The sequence below is a fragment of the Ranitomeya variabilis genome, chromosome 2 (assembly GCF_051348905.1).
Source record: "Ranitomeya variabilis isolate aRanVar5 chromosome 2, aRanVar5.hap1, whole genome shotgun sequence".
Classification (NCBI taxonomy): domain Eukaryota; kingdom Metazoa; phylum Chordata; class Amphibia; order Anura; family Dendrobatidae; genus Ranitomeya; species Ranitomeya variabilis.
The window spans coordinates 985,141,554-985,159,234 of NC_135233.1; the positions used below are offsets into that span (position 1 = coordinate 985,141,554).

The window sequence follows — 17,681 nt, forward strand, 5'->3', positions numbered from 1 at the left end:
CAGAAACGTTATGGCCCCATATAGTGCTGCAGAAACGTTATGGCCCCATATAGTGCTGCAGAAACGTTATGGCCCCATATAGTGCTGCAGGAATGTTATGGCCCCATATAGTGCTGCAGGAATGTTATGGCCCCATATAGTGCTGCAGGAATGTTATGGCCCCATATAGTGCTGCAGAAACGTTATGGCCCCATATAGTGCTGCAGAAACGTTATGGCCCCATATAGTGCTGCAGAAACGTTATGGCCCCATATAGTGCTGCACAAACGTTATGGCCCCATATAGTGCTGCAGGAATGTTATGGCCCCATATAGTGCTGCAGGAATGTTATGGCCCCATATAGTGCTGCAGGAATGTTATGGCCCCATATAGTGCTGCAGGAATGTTATGGCCCCATATAGTGCTGCAGGAATGTTATGGCCCCATATAGTGCTGCAGGAACGTTATGGCCCCATATAGTGCTGCAGGAACGTTATGGCCCCCATATAGTGCTGCAGGAATGTTATGGCCCCATATAGTGCTGCAGGAATGTTATGGCCCCATATAGTGCTGCAGGAACGTTATGGCCCCATAGATGCTCCATACAGACACTTGCCCCATTTGCTGCGATAAAAAAAAAACAAACACATACTCACCTCTCCATCGCTCAGGCCCCCGCACTTTCAATAGTCACCGCTCCTCGTTCCGGGCGCCGATCTGTCTCCAGCACTGACGTTCAGCAGAGGGCGCGCACTGACCACGTCACCGCGCCCTCTGACCTGAGCGTCACTGCTGGAGACAGATCGGCACCCGGAACGAGGAGCAGGTGACTATCGCGCTGCGCTCCCCTCCCCGTATACTCACCTGGTCCTGCCGCTGTGTAGATCCTGCTTCCCCGACGCCGCAGCGCTTCATCCTGTACTCAGCGGTCACATGGTCCCGCTGATTACAGTAATGAATAGGCGGCTCCACCCCTATAGTCCAGGCGCCGGGGAAGCAGGGACCGCGCCTGGACTAGGTGAGTATTTTTAGACAGCCCCCGCTCCCCCTCCCCTGCCGACCCCCGGTATGACTCGAGTATAAGCCGAGAGGGGCAATTTCAGCCCAAAAAAGTGGGCTGAAAATCTCGGCTTATACTCGAGTATATACGGTAATAATGGACGGTGTTATACATAAGAGAGGACAATGTAATAATGGACTACACTATACATATTGATGTATACTATGTGATAAGAGATGGCATTATGCATAACAAGCCTGCAGAACATACAGGCCACGGACCACATGAGGCCCACCAAAGCATCAGTTGCAGCCTGCTGAGTGCTGTCCATGAGATGTAACCTCCCTCTTCCTATATTTAAATATATTTGCATGTTTCAGACGTGAAAACATTTGGACACTTGAGCGCTGAGACTGTGGCAAAGGAGCTCCTGCCCCAATGTACAGTGATGTGATGAGGTAATCTCGCTTTGACCCCTAGGTTGGGAAAATGGCTGCAACAGATCCCAGGAGCCACATCTGAGCTCTCTGTCCTGAAAAGTGTAATGCTGGGAACAACTAAGATCCTGCGCAGAACCCTCAAACAACCAGGCCTCTGCTAGAGGACATGAGAATGAAAGGACAAAAAAGATCACCCCCATTGGGTGAGAAGGAAATTATATTGTATATATCAGGGGAAGTGGTACTGTGCTGTGTGTGTACATATACACACAGGACAGGAGAAGTGGTGCTGTGTAGTGTGTATATACAGGACAAGAGAAGTGGTGCTGTGCTGTGTGTGTACATATACACACAGGACAGGAGAAGTGGTGCTGTGTAGTGTGTATATACAGGACAAGAGAAGTGGTGCTGTGCACTGTCTATATGCAAAGAAGAAAGAAATGATCCAGCTTCCAGTACATAATGGATAAAACCAATGATTTGTTAATTCCATCATAAAGTAGAATATCCCAAAAAATTCAATAAATATCCATAATAGGAACATGGGAAGAAAAAAAGGAGGGAATGCCAGCCCCAGATGCGTTTTGAACAAAGCATGTTCTTAGACTTGGTGTGAAATACATCTCTATACTATATATACACAACTATCATACAGGTACGGACTGGGACTGAAATTCAGCCCTGGCATTTGAAATCACACAGGCCCATGTTGTCCCCGTCCCCAAGGACCAGATGGGATATATTACTACTAATATTACCCTAGGTGGAGGAAAGCAAGATTTACTACCAAACCCATATTTCTATGATACCAGTGGCCTGCTGATGTAAATGACGGAGTCAGCGACTTTGTGTTCCGTCACAACTCTTAACGATGTAGGTGTCTTGAGAACACTGATTCTGTTAACAACGTAGCAGACAAGGCAGCCCACGACCAGACAGGCCCTTCTGGCATTTGCCAGAATTGCCAGATGGCCAGTCCGGCCCTGCTATCATATAATTAGGACATCATTATATATTAAATTATGATCGATACCTCACAGAGGTGACACTGAGACTGATGTAGATACATCACATAGGAGACACCATGACTGCTGACTATATATCACATTACATTGCATATATAGGTTATACTGCAACTGCTGTATATTCAATATATGTTATGCTGCGACTGTTGTGTATACATGATACAGGTGAAGCTGTGACTGCTATATATACAATATATATGTGGTACTGTGACTGCTGTATATACAATATATAGGTGATACTGCAACTGCTGTATTTACACTTTATATACATAAAATAAAGGGAACACTTAAACAACAATATAACTCCAAGTAAATCAAGCTTCTGTGAAATCAAACTGTCCACTTAGGAAGCAACACTGTTTGACAATCAATTTCACATGCTGTTGTGCAAATGGAATAGACAACAGATGGAAATTATTGGCAATTATCAAGACACACTCAATAAAGGAGTGGTTCTGCAGGTGGGGACCACAGACCACATCTCAGTACCAATGATTTTTGGCTGATATTTTGGTCACTTTTGAATGTTGGTTGTGCTTTCACACTCGTGGTAGCATGAGATGAACTCTACAACCCACACAAGTGGCTCAGGTAGTGCAGCTCATCCAGGATGGCACATCAATGCGAGCTGTGGCATGAAGGTTTGCTGTGTCTGTCAGCGTAGTGTCCAGAGGCTGGAGGTGCTACCAGAAGACAGGCCAGTACACCAGGAGATGTGAAGGGGGCCATAGGAGGGCATCAACCCAGCAGCAGGACCGCTACCTCAGCCTTTGTGCAAGGAGGAACAGGAAGAGCACTGCCAGAGCACTGCAAAATGACCTCCAGCAGGCCACAAATGTGCATGTGTCTGTACAAATGGTTAGAAACCGACTCCATGAGGATGGTCTGAGTGCCTGACGTCCACAGATGGGGGTTGTGCTCACAGCCAAATACCGTGCAGGACGCTTGGCATTTGCCACAGATCACCAGGATTGGCAAATTCGCCACTAGTGCCCTGTGATCTTCACAGATGAAAGCAGGTTCACACTGAGCACATGTGACAGAGTCTGGATACACCGTGGAGAGCGATCTGCCTGCAACATCCGTCAGCATGACCGGTTTGGCAGTGGGTCAGTAATGGTGTGGAGTGGCATTTCTTTGGAGGGCCGCACAGCCCTCCATGTGCTCGCCAGAGGTAGCCTGACTGCCATTAGGTACCGAGATGAGATCCTCAGACCCCTTGTGAGACCATGTGCTGGAGCCATTGGCCCTGGGTTCCTCCTAATGCAGAACAATGCCAGGCCTCATGTGGCTGGAGTGTGTCAGCAGTTCCTGCAAGATGAAGGCATTGAAGCTATGGACTGGCCCGCCCTTTCCCCAAACCTGAATCCGATTGAACACATTTGTGACATCATGTCTCGCATCATCCACCAACGTCACGTTGCACCAGAGACTGTCCAGGAGTTGGCGGATGCTTTATTCCAAGTCTGGGAGGAGATCCCTCAGGAGACTATCTGCTGCCTCATCAGGAGCATGCCCAGGCATTGTAGGGAGGTCATAAAGGCACATGGAGGCAACACACACTACTGAGCATCATTTCCTTGTCTTGAGGCATTTCCACTGAAGTTGGATCAGCCTGCAATTTGATTTTCCACTTTGATTTTAAGCATCGTTCCAACTCCAGACCTCCGTGGGATATTAACAAAGTAGGAGGACACGGAGTACATAAGTGCATATAAAAAATTTTGTAATTTTATTTGTCTATCAAAAAATATATGTATAAAAAACATTACAATACAAAAAAACACATTCAGGGAAACACAGAGATATTGAGGTCACTGTCTATAGTTGTATAACCATGAACTCGCATATGATATCAAACAATCACATGGATTCAGTGTTATTATGTCAATGCACCAATATGGGTCAAAAAGGCACTAGGTCAGGCAATCGTATCTATATATGTATTTGTGTCAAAATGTGCATTATAATTCTAAAGACCGTGCCAAAACCTGATAAGATGTATCCCACCTGAGGGATGAAGGTGCTGCAACCAGTGTTTATTACAAAAATTGCACATGCCCCCCAAACAATCTACCAAGAAAGGGAAAGAGGGAAGAGAAAAAAAAAGTGCTATAGTGCAGTATGTCAGGGGAAGGTACCATACCATGGAGCAAATGTATTTAGTTAAAGTAACTATATAATATACCTATCGCTCATCGGTCCTTACCCAGAAACAAGACAGTGACCCCCCTGGTCAGGTGAAGCAGTCCCAACGTACGTTTCGCGGGCGTAGCGTCCCGCTTTCTCAAGGGAATGTACTGTGTTGGATGCACAGGACCTTCTTAAAACCTAGGTGACCGATCACATGTTAGAAATTCACCAATCACAGTGGCATCAAGGGCTCATTCACAGTGGGCCCGAAAGGTCCCGGCATATGCTAAAAAGGGTCCAGCGTCACTGCACGCGCGCAGAGAGGTGCCCGGGCGAGTGCAGGAGGCCATCGGACGCCCAGCAGCATGCCGGACACCACGAGCAACACCATAGATGCGCACAGCCACGGATCACAAATATTTAAAATAATTTATCCATGGTAATAACATAGTTCTTCCTATTGGAAAAGGCGTCTTCACAATCACAGATGCTCTTGGGTGATGTGATCTGGCATGTTTAGTAGTAAGAGCGCAGAGACTGGGTATCGGGAGCCCGAGGCTGTGGGGAGCTGCAAGCCCCATAGCAGAACCGGAGGGCACAGAACTACACGTATATTGCCCAAATTAAGCCTGTGGTACAGCAGCATTCTGGAGCCTGGAGTCACCGTGCAGAGACCCCAGAAGCAACGGCTCAAGCTCCCTACCATACAGGTACCTGTCCCAGGACAGGGGAAAGAACCAGGACCTTGTTAAGACACTTCAGGCAGCAAGGGACTTATAGCGAGCACAAAGTAGAAGGCTCCCAACCTGACTTGCCAAGGGGATTTCTCTTGTTTCCGGGCTGCCTGGACACCTAATGTACTTGTTGTCGGTACCCTGGACTGAGGCCTGTTACATCTTCCAGGTAAAGACTGCAACGCTGTGTCCTTTACTCATTGACTGGCATACACCATCATCGCCATACACCTTAGGACCCCGCTTCACCTGTGGGAAGCATCACCATCATTGCTGCAAACTTATTCACAATTCCCCTTTAAAGACCGTTCCCCTTTTACAGTGAGTCCCAGGGCCATGGACCGGGTCGCAGCCACCATGACATCCCCTTTAATAGCAACTGGACCCAATGCCAAGTACCCCGCTGCCCTGGTGGGCGACTCATGAACATGGCCTAAATCACGGGGATACCCTTATATGTTTAAGTACCTTGTGTTGGGGAAGTGCCCATCTTCTAGCACTTTTTCAGAAGCTTATTAATATGCATTCGCACCTTATACATTATTTTGCACTTTATTTACTTTTACATGAGCACTGGCACTTTCCATAACATGTGGACTGATTCTTATTACGTTTTTATATGCTGACGCATGTCTGTATACCGATATGTACAGTATACCTTGTACCTCCCTTTTTTCTATTTACTTGTTATACCATTTGATGATACCATTGTATTATGAACTTTACCTTCTGAGCTGCCTAGTCAGCTATATGTGTGCATGTGTCTGCACTCCACATGGATCAGTTTACTACTTATACTTCAAAAATTTCATGTTAAGCATATTGCTGATCTCTATGCCAGTTTTTCATTCTGTAATGCATCTCCTTTAAATACTTTTAATCTCTTGATCAAATATAGATGTTTAATTATTATTCTGTTTTGTATGGGAGTAATCTTCTGTAGGTTATCTGCTACTATAAGAAGCAGCTTTTATTTTACATAAAAAATGCGGCAAAAACGCAACGTGTGAACACAGCCTAAGTCTGACTTGTTCATTGCTTTCTATTTATTTATCATTTATTTATTAACACATAATGCATGATCATGCTCTTTCAGCCTTTTTATTTTCTTTTTCTTGAATCATGCATGACTAGAGATTTAGCTAAAGCAGAGTCTGGAGTGTCTCTCTGGTTTGGCTGAATCCCTAATCTAAGCCCAAGATTAGACTCTTTGATGGGTCGGACATTGACTTGTAGGCGAGCGACCATAATATATGTCTCGGAGAGGCTGTAGCACAAGATATTGCAGACCTACTATGATAAATTATGTCCATATTCCTCTTACAAGAGCACACTGTCCTCACAAGCATTGCTGTCTATGTAGCTGCAGTCTCTAAGGCTAGGGTCACATTGCGTTGTGACCGCGTTTAACGGACTACGTTACACCGCGGCATAACACGGTGTTAACGTAGTCCGTTAACGCCGCCATAGCCTGTAATGGTGAGCGCGTCGCTAGCGCCCGCCCACATTGGGCGTGCGCTAGCGATGTCGCGTCATTTGAGTGACGGACCTCGGACGCTGCTTGCAGCGTCCGCGGCGCGCCCGAGGTCCGTTCCTCGCTAGTGCAGATCGGGGATCTGCGCTAGCGGGGACACCGAACGCGGACCCTAGGGAAGCATTGCGTTAGCGCAACCCGCTAGCGCTATGCGCTAAACGGATTGCCCTAACGCAATGTGACCCTAGCCTTAGAGATTGTAGTTGGAATGATTTTTTTTGTCAGTGCATTTTAAGCAGAATCACTGTTAGTGTGCATCAATTCTGCAACGATCCTTCTGTCTTATCATAAAGGCGAATTAACGACGGGCTGGATATTCATGTCAAGATGGCAATCGCTTTTCAATTTAAGTGCAGGTCAGCGACATAAAATATGCAAATCATGTATTTCTAAACAAGAGTAAATCCAGTGTCCAGCTAAGTTTATTCGTCAAGTCAAGAAGCCCTCACTGATCTTTCATCATCGTCAGAAGATTTGCTGCCCAGCCTTTGTTTCCTATCACATGCTTTGGCTGTGTAGGAGTTAATTCTTTTCCTGATCCGGCTACGGCATCTGATGATTAGAAAAAAAAAACCACTCTGCCCAATCAAAAGCCGAAGAGAGCAGCAAATCGGGATCCTTCTTGCATCCTGTATGTGTGAGTGTGTGGGTACCAGACCTCCATCTGGCCTGGTCTATTCAGGTCAGGACCATGTGTGGGCACAGCTGTGGATGACCCCTACCAATGACAGGCTCACAGGACTACAGCCCAGTGTCTGCCCCTACTGGGGGGGAGGTAGGTCTCTGAATGAATGACTTCGGTAGGGTGGGGGAGCTAATCCCACTGCTGTGGCCAGTGGGGAAGTCTGTTATAAGGCTGAGCTGGACTACTTCACAATCATCCTCGATTCTAGAATAACGGCTTGAAGGCCTGGGATAGATAAATACTAGTAAGTGGGAGGAATTATCTCGTTAGCATTTTACACTTTCTCCAAAACGAACAGATCGTCTCGCTGCAGCGTAGAGCGTCATACACCGGATCGCCTTGAGTATTAAAGAACACATTACAGCTAATGAGGCGATGGTATCTAAGGGAATGTATGAGTTTGATTGTATCAGTATAGTGATCATGTAGCTCTGCCAAAAAACATGTATAAGACCGGATACATACCTCAGAAAGGTTATCAGAACTGGGATATAATGAAACCTCTCCAGAGGACCACCTTGTCAAGAAAGCCATCTCTAATCTAGACCAGGTTTTTCTCTGATGGGTTTCTATAATAATAATATTATTTCTATAGCTCCAACATATTCCACAGCACTATACATTTTAGAGGGGACTTGTATAGACAATAAAAGACATTACAGAATAACAATAATCACATAAATCAACAGATACCAAGAGGAGTGAGGGTCTGCTCGCAGACTTACAATCTGTACCCTTATATCCAATGTATGTTTGGCCCTCTTCTTTAGGCTAGGGTCACACGGCCGGAGATTCTTTCATTCGAGAGAATCGGGCCGATTGTGCAAATGACACTTTGTCATAGTGTGATCTGATTCTCTAGGATGAGGAGTAGACTGAGAACAACATTTCTCCATCTTCTCCATTGTGCGGAAATGAGACTGCACTCAGATATCATGCAAGTACAGTACGATGATTTCCATGAACTCATAGAATTGCATGGCCGAGTGTGATCCGAATATCAGATCCAAATTGGACATTCTGCGATTTTATCCTCGGACAGAATCAGAAAAAATCAGACATGTGCTCGGCACCATAGACTAACATTGATTGAAGTGTTTTGTCAGATCGCACTCAGACCGATAATACGGTGGTTTTTGCGAGCTCTTAGCAGGACAACACAATTTTGGCTGTTGATCACGAAGGTAGATATTTTTATTTATCTGTAAAATAAATATTTTAGAATTTTAATTTATTTATTATCGTATTTATTTATCTCTTAAATATTCTGCACTGCTGTACAGACATTGTCATCACTGTCCCCATTGGGGCTCACAATAAAAATTCCCTATCAAGCATGTCCGTGATAAGATTAGGGTTAGTGTTATTTTATTGTTCCTAAATAGCATCATTCTTTCTTGCAGCAATAATTATGTGATTACTGGCCTCCATACTGCTGATATCCTATGTGGATGTTTGCATCTTCAGATGTGTGACCAAAGACACAGCTGCCTACCAGATGGATTCCCACCAGGAGGTGAGCGCTGCCTGATAAGAACAAGTCTCACATACTGTTTCTGCCATGTTATTGATGGGTTCTTTCTAAAAGATCTGAACTGGTACCTTCAAAACAATAATACTGATGGAAAGATGACAAACCTGGGTTGAAAGACCCTCTTTCTGCAATTGTTATCTGTGGGAACTATTCTATTAATTTCTATTCTTTCCCCAAAGTCCAATAATTGCCCTAACATTTGTATAACTTTGCCCCTATAAAAATCATAGCAGGTATATACATTTTAACTTTACATTTTAAGAAAAAATCTTTTATTTAATATGCAAAAGAAGGCATTTGGTGACCCTTCGCGTGGCCTATGGCTTGGTGCACCATTATGCCCTCTGATTTGCATATTATGGCCAGCCTTTTGTCGTGACAGATACAGTCGGTTAATAAGAGTGTGTGGTGTATATAATGAATCTACTGACATTGAAGGAGACCAGGGGCGCACTCAGTGTTAGTGCAATCGTGACACAATACGCTTGCGGGCGCACTCTGATGCTTGGCTCCTTCCTGTCTGTGGCCGTAGCGCGATATACCAGAAAGTTTAATGAGCAAGCATCTTCAAACAGGGGGAAAGGGCTTGAAGGTTTGTGGCGTGCGATTACGGACAGGTTGGAGCCCGGCATAAGAGCTTGTCCACATTGTCAGTGCACAACTAGGCTCCTCCCGTGTCGGTGCGCAAGTGCAGAAATCAGAATGTTTTACACAGCGCTTGCTCTTACCAAACGAGTGCTGCCTATAAAGACAAGGGATGGGCCCTAATATGAAAATCATAGGGCATAACGGTGCACGAAGCCATAAGCCACAACGAGGGTGCATTGGAGAGCCCTCATTTGCATTAAATTAAAGTAGATTTTTCTGCAAAAATAACCTTAAAATGTATATGTGTGGTATGATTTTGATAGCGGCTATGTCCCCTTTATTAATGCTTAAGAAGTTCAATTTGAACTTTAGGGGTCACAATCCATTTTTTGGATTCGTGGCAGCTCTGGTGCCACTATGATTTAAATGTAGCTTTTTTCCTTTCAGGACCAGTGGGGGATAATGTCAGTTTCCCTTGCTGGCGATCTGTTGCAACTGCAGAGTTACTACAGAGTTGCAACTGCAGAGTTACCACTCCCACCATCCTTTAAATGGTCACTTAATGCATCAGCTGACTGTTGGTGAGTTATTCCATGGAGACCAGCCGTGCAGTTGCAGCTCTCTGGTGTCAGCTACTTCTGGAGTTTGGAGACCTGTTTCTGTGTCATCTGCAGTGCGGAGCTTAGCAGTGGAGTCTGGAAGCTAAGTGTGGTGTTTTTTCCTCACCTGCCTCGTGTTTGTCACTGTCCCCTGTGTTGTTAGATCTGCAGTGGTGAGGCTAATGCCCTTGCCAGTCAGTGCACTAGCCAGGGCACTGCTAGGTGACAGTGAGGGACGAGGTTCCTGATGGCAGTTGGAGGAAGGACCCACTTAGGGCGTTAGGAGAGTGCAGGGATAGGCTCAGGTTTGTGCAGGAGGTGTCCATTTCTCATTTCTCTATCAGCAGGGCCTTCCTCTCCCCTTTTCCATCCCATTGTGTGTTTGTTGTACCGTCCACTGACCTTCCCCCCCCCCGTAGGGTCGTTGTATTTCATGAAACTATTATCTGAAAGTTAATAGCATTTGGGGACAAGACAAATTCCCAGGTATCCTTTAATGAATATTTTTTAGACTGGCAGATGCCGCTCTAAAATAATTAGATAATTTTCACAAGGTTTTCCAGCATTTGAAAATATTAGGCTAACAGGAGGAAATACCCTAAAATGAAAAAACATTACCCACCAGTTACATCCCTGCCATGCTCCCTCTATTGTCCCATTTATGTTTTATAAGAGTGAATTTCCTTCAAATAGTGGAAGAGAAGGTGAATCTTTTGATATAGATTATTTTGTAATATGCCCCCTTAAAAGTGTGGACACAAGGCCTTGTTTATAGAGTAGTTCACCAGTCAAGGATATTGGAGGGAATGTAGTCTCACATAGGTAATAATGCAATAATATTTCATTGGGAGACATCAGCTTGATGGTTGCCCAGTATTTCATGAGGCAACAGGCTTGAAAAGAGGTAGACATTTGGCATGCAGCAATAGCCTGACACTTTCAACACTTTACTTGTACTTGGGTTAGTTTACTTGCATTTGTTACAGGCTGCTGGCAATCATTTCAGCAGCACCTCCTTTAGTACGCAGTCAGACGGCTGTAGAACACGAACAACAGTCGCATCTGACAATTTTCAATTTAAATTTACTGAATAATAACTGATGAAAATCAGACATCGCTTTTGAATTGTGGTTTAAAAAAAAATCAATGAAATGGCCTGGACATCACTCATACTCTTCTGGTTTGGTAATCCTCACACTCGGAAAGCTTATACATTTCCCTCTGCTGTGCAAAATCTTTTCCCTCATGGTAGCTAATCCTCGTCCTGTTAATAGATGCACTATTTACTCACAGGTATACACTGCTGTTCTCCTCTCTGTGGGGGCAATACTCACCCTGTCCCAATATACTCTCATGCACGTGAGTTGGTTCCCTTTACATGGGACAGACTAAGCAGTGTAAACTGGGGCTTCCTGCTTTGCTTCTCTTGGGCCCTCTCTATAATTCTGAATGCATGATCTATGTATAACCAGTGCTGCTCACCCCCACTTCTAGCTAGCTGTTTTGCAGACAGTCTTTGCTTGGCTATGTGTAGTATCTGATGTCTACTGGCAGGACACGGAGAACTTTTATGTTTTATGTTCTTTATATACTCCCATGGTGTGAATATGCATACTAATGCCAAAAAACTCAATGCATTAACTCATTGTAGGGCATATCTTATAATGAACAGAAGCCACCACTCACTACCATTCCTACGCATACTGAAATAAGCATAATTCTTGTATCACATTTGCATAGCTATAAGGAAACTTGCAAAACCAAGTGGTACCTCTGCCCCAACAGTGTCAATGGTAATATACAGTAACCATAAAAGGATATCTTAATTCTGGATATTTCAGCATGTAAGAGTGGGGTTCATATGGCAATAGTCATATTTTTTAAGAGGGCGGTGGGGCCCATTTTAAACCCTTTTACATGTATGGCACACTAGGAAAATCAACAAGGGTACAGGGACGACCAGAGTGGTGGCTCCGGAGCAGCCTAGTATTTATCACAGGTGAGATATGTATTTGTTTTGTGTTTCCTTCTGTTTGCCTAATTTCATCTAATCCTGGACAACCCCCTTAGGGTATGTGCACACGTTGCGGATTCTCTGCGGATCCGCAGCGTTTTTTGCAGTGCAGAAACGCTGCAGATCCGCAATTGATTTACAGTACAATGTAAATCAATGAGAAAAAAAAAATGCTGTGCACACGTTGCGGAAAATCCGCTGCGGAAATTCTGCGGTTTAACAGAAGTAGCATGTCACTTCTTTTTTGTGAATCTGCAGCGTTTTTGTACCCATTCCATTATAGAAAACCCCAGGTGTAAAAACCGCAGCAAATCCGCAAGAAAACCCCAGCAAAAACGCACAAAAAAAATGCTGCGGAACCGCACAAAAAAACCGCAGGTGCGTTTTCTGCCAGGAGACACAGAATCCGCACCAGAAATTCCTAAGCCTAATCCGCAACATGTGCACATAGCCTTAAACGTTGTTTTGATCATTGACATCTAAGGACTTGTTTTCTGATTCTTGCAGAGAGAAGAGAGGCAGAAACACAACTGTTCATACACTGAGTTCCTGCAGACTCTGAGCGTCTTGCAATGGATATTGACCTTTTTGCTACTAGGTAACTATGAAAACATATGTATTAAATCCACTTACTGCATCTTTTTAGTTATTAGTGATAGGTTAGGTTTAGTGATAGGTTAATCTGAAATCTTGTCTTCAAGTGATTCTGTCACCTAAACATGGTGTCCTATTTTGGCTAATATAACATGAGGGTATATTTACATAACCACCTAGTTCTGTCTGTAAAAAAACTGACCTCACACAACCAACCCTTGGACCAATGTCATTCAATGGGGATGTTCACATGAAAGTTGTCACGGAGTTACCGCAACAGAGAGGAGCCAGAAGACCACAGCGTCTGATTGCTCCTACTCCTGCGCTGAGAAGAAGCACTTCTCTTTTGTTTTAATGGTTTTTATTTTTGGGGGGCAGAATAGGGGTTAATCGTCCATGTTGGAAACTCTGAGCTCTCAGCTGAGCTCAATTAGCCACTCTCATCCCCTTTATAATCTGGGTCCTGATTCAAATCCATGTCAGAGCTAGCATTTGCTGCATGACTTAGAAAGAGAGGTGTTTATATGAGGAGAAGTTGTCTGTGACTCTTGCGTGGTTTGTAACTGTGGTAATTCCCTTCCCTTCTCTACTCTGGTTTCTTCCCCATCCTCCACTCCCCGGTGCATTCATCTATTATATGTGAGCGAATATTTGTATGCTTGCTATTTTCAGTTACCCTTGTTTGTGCTGCCTTGTTTGTCAGGTTGGTGTACTACGGTAACAGTAGAGCCCTTTTCCCTGTGTGGGGAAAGAGAGCAAATTGATGGCTAACTCAGGAGTTAAGGCAAGGGTATAGGGCGAGCTAGGGCGCCCCCTAGTGGTAGGGACAGGGAAGGAGCCCCTTGTCCCGGGTCACCCGACAGGAGTCGTGACAAAAGTTTTTTCACATGGACCAAATGTCTGTGTGAAAAAAACATGCAGCATGCACTAGTCTCTTCTGTATTTTGGACAGATGAGACTCGCTTATTTAAATAATATCCTACTACAAAAATAAGGAAATTGCAGACCAATTAGTGGATTGGAGGAAACTAAGCCACCTATTGACAAAAGCACAAACCCCACATATAAGACCCTATAAATGAACAATGTATCACACAGTAGCACAGCCACTGATATGAAGCAAAATAAATATGCAGAAAATGTCTGAGTCTGTTACACTAGAGACTGCAGCCATTGTTGGTACATGACAATAAAACAGGAGAAAGGTGTCTGAAGTAAACATTGGATATGTGCATAAAGGCATATTGAAGTGTATGGGTGCACTTAAAAAATTAGATTCCATGAAGATAATCCATATAGCTTCTGATTTTCACAGCTACATTGCAATTAGTAACTTAGAATACCTTATTTGGTTTGATAAATCTTATTACCGTAACTGCTGATGAATGAAAATAAAATCCAACACAGATGAAAAATTGCAGACGATTTTTGCATACGCTTGTGCGAACTTAGCCTAAGACAGAACATAGTAGACTCCAAGTTATGCATCTGGTTTATTCATAGGGGGAGCGCCCCTCACCTCATCTTACCCCGCTCACTACTGACTAATAGCTGCCATGTATCTGCAATGCATATGTCAGTCACTGCCACTGAAAGTCAGGAAGAGCGCTCATGAAATCAATCTGCTCAAAAATGCAGCAGACTTTTTGCTATGAGTGTTTATTTTGCATTGATTGTTGCTATCTGGACACTGTGATGTCACAGTACAATGATAATAAACGCAGAAAAGTCACAGTACAAGGATAATGAACACAGTGATCTCACAGTACAGAGATAATAAACACAATCATGTCAATGTGCAGAAATATTATGATAAAATAATATGGTTGGCATTCTTGGCTCAGGCTGGGTACTCTATGGTAGGGATAGTCCCGTATAATATGAAGAGAAGAAACCAAGACACTCCAAACGTATAAATGGAAATTAGTGTGTTACTTTATTGGGTCATCAGCATGTATAACTACCAAAAAATAATTTGGCCAACGTTTCAGTCCACATTGGACCTTGATCACGGCCTATCTATATACACTCACCGGCCACTTTATTAGGTACACCATGCTAGTAACGGGTTGGACCCCCTTTTGCCTTCAGAACTGCCTCAATTCTTCGTGGCATAGATTCAACAAGGTGCTGGAAGCATTCCTCAGAGATTTTGGTCCATATTGACATGATGGCATCACACAGTTGCCGCAGATTTGTCGGCTGCACATCCCAAAGATGCTCCATACAAGGCATGATGGATCCATGCTTTCATGTTGTTTACGCCAAATTCTGACCCTACCATCCGAATGTCGCAGCAGAAATCGAGACTCATCAGACCAAGCAACGTTTTTCCAATCTTCTACTGTCCAATTTCGATGAGCTTGTACAAATTGTAGCCTCAGTTTCCTGTTCTTAGCTGAAAGGAGTGGTACCCGGTGTGGTCTTCTGCTGCTGTAGCCCATCTGCCTCAAAGTTCGACGCACTGTGCGTTCAGAGATGCTCTTAGGCCTACCTTGGTTGTAACGGGTGGCGATTTGAGTCACTGTTGCCTTTCTATCAGCTCGAACCAGTCTGCCCATTCTCCTCTGACCTCTGGCATCAACAAGGCATTTCCGCCCACAGAACTGCCGCTCACTGGATTTTTTTTCTTTTTCGGACCATTCTCTGTAAACCCTAGAGATGGTTGTGCGTGAAAATCCCAGTAGATCAGCAGTTTCTGAAATACTCAGACCAGCCCTTCTGGCACCAACAACCATGCCACGTTCAAAGGCACTCAAATCACCTTTCTTCCCCATACTGATGCTCGGTTTGAACTGCAGGAGATTGTCTTGACCATGTCTACATGCCTAAATGCACTGAGTTGCCGCCATGTGATTGGCTGATTAGAAATTAAGTGTTAACAAGAAGTTGGACAGGTGTACCTAATAAAGTGGCCGGTGAGTGTATATATATATATAATTATCTCAGGTCCACTTCCGTCTGTCTGTCTGTTTCTCTGTCACGGAAATCCCATGTCGCTGATTGGTCACGCCCAGCCGGCCGCGACCAATCAGCGACAGGCACAGTCCGGCCGCGAATTGGCCCCTCCCTACTCCCCTCCAGTCAGTGCCCGCTCCATACTCCCCTCCAGTCAGTGCCCGCTCCATACTCCCCTCCAGTCAGTGCCCGCTCCATACTCCCCTCCAGTCAGTGCCTGCTCCATACTCCCCTCCAGTCAGTGCCTGCTCCATACTCCCCTCCAGTCAGTGCCCGCTCCATACTCCCCTCCAGTCAGTGCCCGCTCCATACTCCCCTCCAGTCAGTGCCTGCTCCATACTCCCCTCCAGTCAGTGCCCGCTCCATACTCCTCTCCAGTCAGTGCCTGCTCCATACTCCCCTCCAGTCAGTGCCCGCTCCATACTCCCCTCCAGTCAGTGCCTGCTCCATACTCCCCTCCAGTCAGTGCCTGCTCCATACTCCTCTCCAGTCAGTGCCCGCTCCATACTCCCCTCCAGTCAGTGCCCGCTCCATACTCCCCTCCAGTCAGTGCCTGCTCCATACTCCCCTCCAGTCAGTGCCCGCTCCATATTCCCCTCCAGTCAGTGCCCCCTCCATACTCCCCTCCAGTCAGTGCCCGCTCCATACTCCCCTCCAGTCAGTGCCTGCTCCATACTCCCCTCCAGTCAGTGCCCGCTCCATACTCCCCTCCAGTCAGTGCCCCCTCCATACTCCCCTCCAGTCAGCGCCCACATAGCGTTTTAGCAGTCTGTTAAACAGCATAACGCGGTGTAACGCAGTCCGTTAATGCTGCTATTAACCCTGTAAGTGTGACCAACTTTCTAGTAAAGACATTTCTCGTATTTTCAGGTCCAGTGTGTGCTCTCCTGATCAGCTGGGTTATATACAGCAAGCTATGGCCAGTGTTTGTCATGTACATCATCTGGATGATCTCTGATCGGAAAACTCCAGAAAGAGGTACGCTGGTCACTAGTGGTCTCCATACTAACACAATGGTTGGAGAAATAAGGTGTTAGAGCCGCGGTGTAATGCTAAAACCAAATATAATTTTTCAAGTGGCTCCAACGTGAATTTTTGTGTTACGAATATTTGCCCACATTTGACCGGTCTCCTGTATGTCAGGCAGGAAAATGCTTCGGTTATAATTTACGGTAGGTTAGAATCAGCTCCATTGTGGCTTCACCCGGTAGGGATCAATTTGGGGAATAAATAGCAGCTTTAGTTTGGGCCTAAAGATGTATAACCTTATGCTTCTCATCACTGAACCGCATCTGCCATTTTGTGGCCAATTTGGCCAGTTGGGTTACTACCGGGATATGACATCTTGCACTGTATTTACAACACTACAGAGCTTTGTGTATCTGCAAATACAGAATGTCAGGGCCCATGACTATTACGGCTCAGGGACACAGACCACTTGTAGTCTCTGCCCTGGTATTTATGGACAGTCAAAAAAAGATTAGTTATAATCTTCTAGCTAATATGTTTTTTTTCTACCACTAGTCTCTCAGGTGCACACGCACTCGGTGCACCCTTGTTGTGGCCAAACAGTTCATCGTACCTTACACCTACTTGTTTTTCCAACTACACCATTGGTTTTTGCTAGAAAAAGGTCGAGACAGATGGATAACAAGCAGGTGGGAAGGTGAACAGAACTATTTGGTCACACCAAGGGTACACCAAGCGCATGACAGAGTCCCTGCTAAGTTTTTTAGTGGTATACATGGAAAAAAGAAAAACATATGTGCTTGGTTTGAACAGTTATTTTGTGCAGACAGATTTCCTTTAAGAACTAAGTCTTGTCTAGAGATGTCATGAAAGGGGTTGTACAGGACCAGAAAAA

General features: G+C 44.9%; 1 protein-coding gene across 3 annotated transcripts in view; it reads left to right on the forward strand.

Annotated features, from left to right (window-relative positions):
* Positions 1-17,681, forward strand: part of LOC143808350 (diacylglycerol O-acyltransferase 2-like) — a 42,789-nt gene that overhangs the window by 4,175 nt on the left and 20,933 nt on the right. The window contains exons 1-4 of one of the 3 annotated variants that reach the window (XM_077290884.1): positions 7,459-7,620; positions 8,934-9,046; positions 12,773-12,863; positions 16,688-16,795. In XM_077290884.1, the coding sequence (XP_077146999.1) occupies positions 9,029-9,046; positions 12,773-12,863; positions 16,688-16,795 (217 nt within the window). In that variant the 5' untranslated portion in view covers positions 7,459-7,620; positions 8,934-9,028. Of the gene's footprint in view, positions 1-7,458; positions 7,621-7,663; positions 7,775-8,933; positions 9,047-12,772; positions 12,864-16,687; positions 16,796-17,681 lie in introns of those variants that run through there. The other 2 variants (XM_077290886.1, XM_077290885.1) reach the window with 2 other exon arrangements.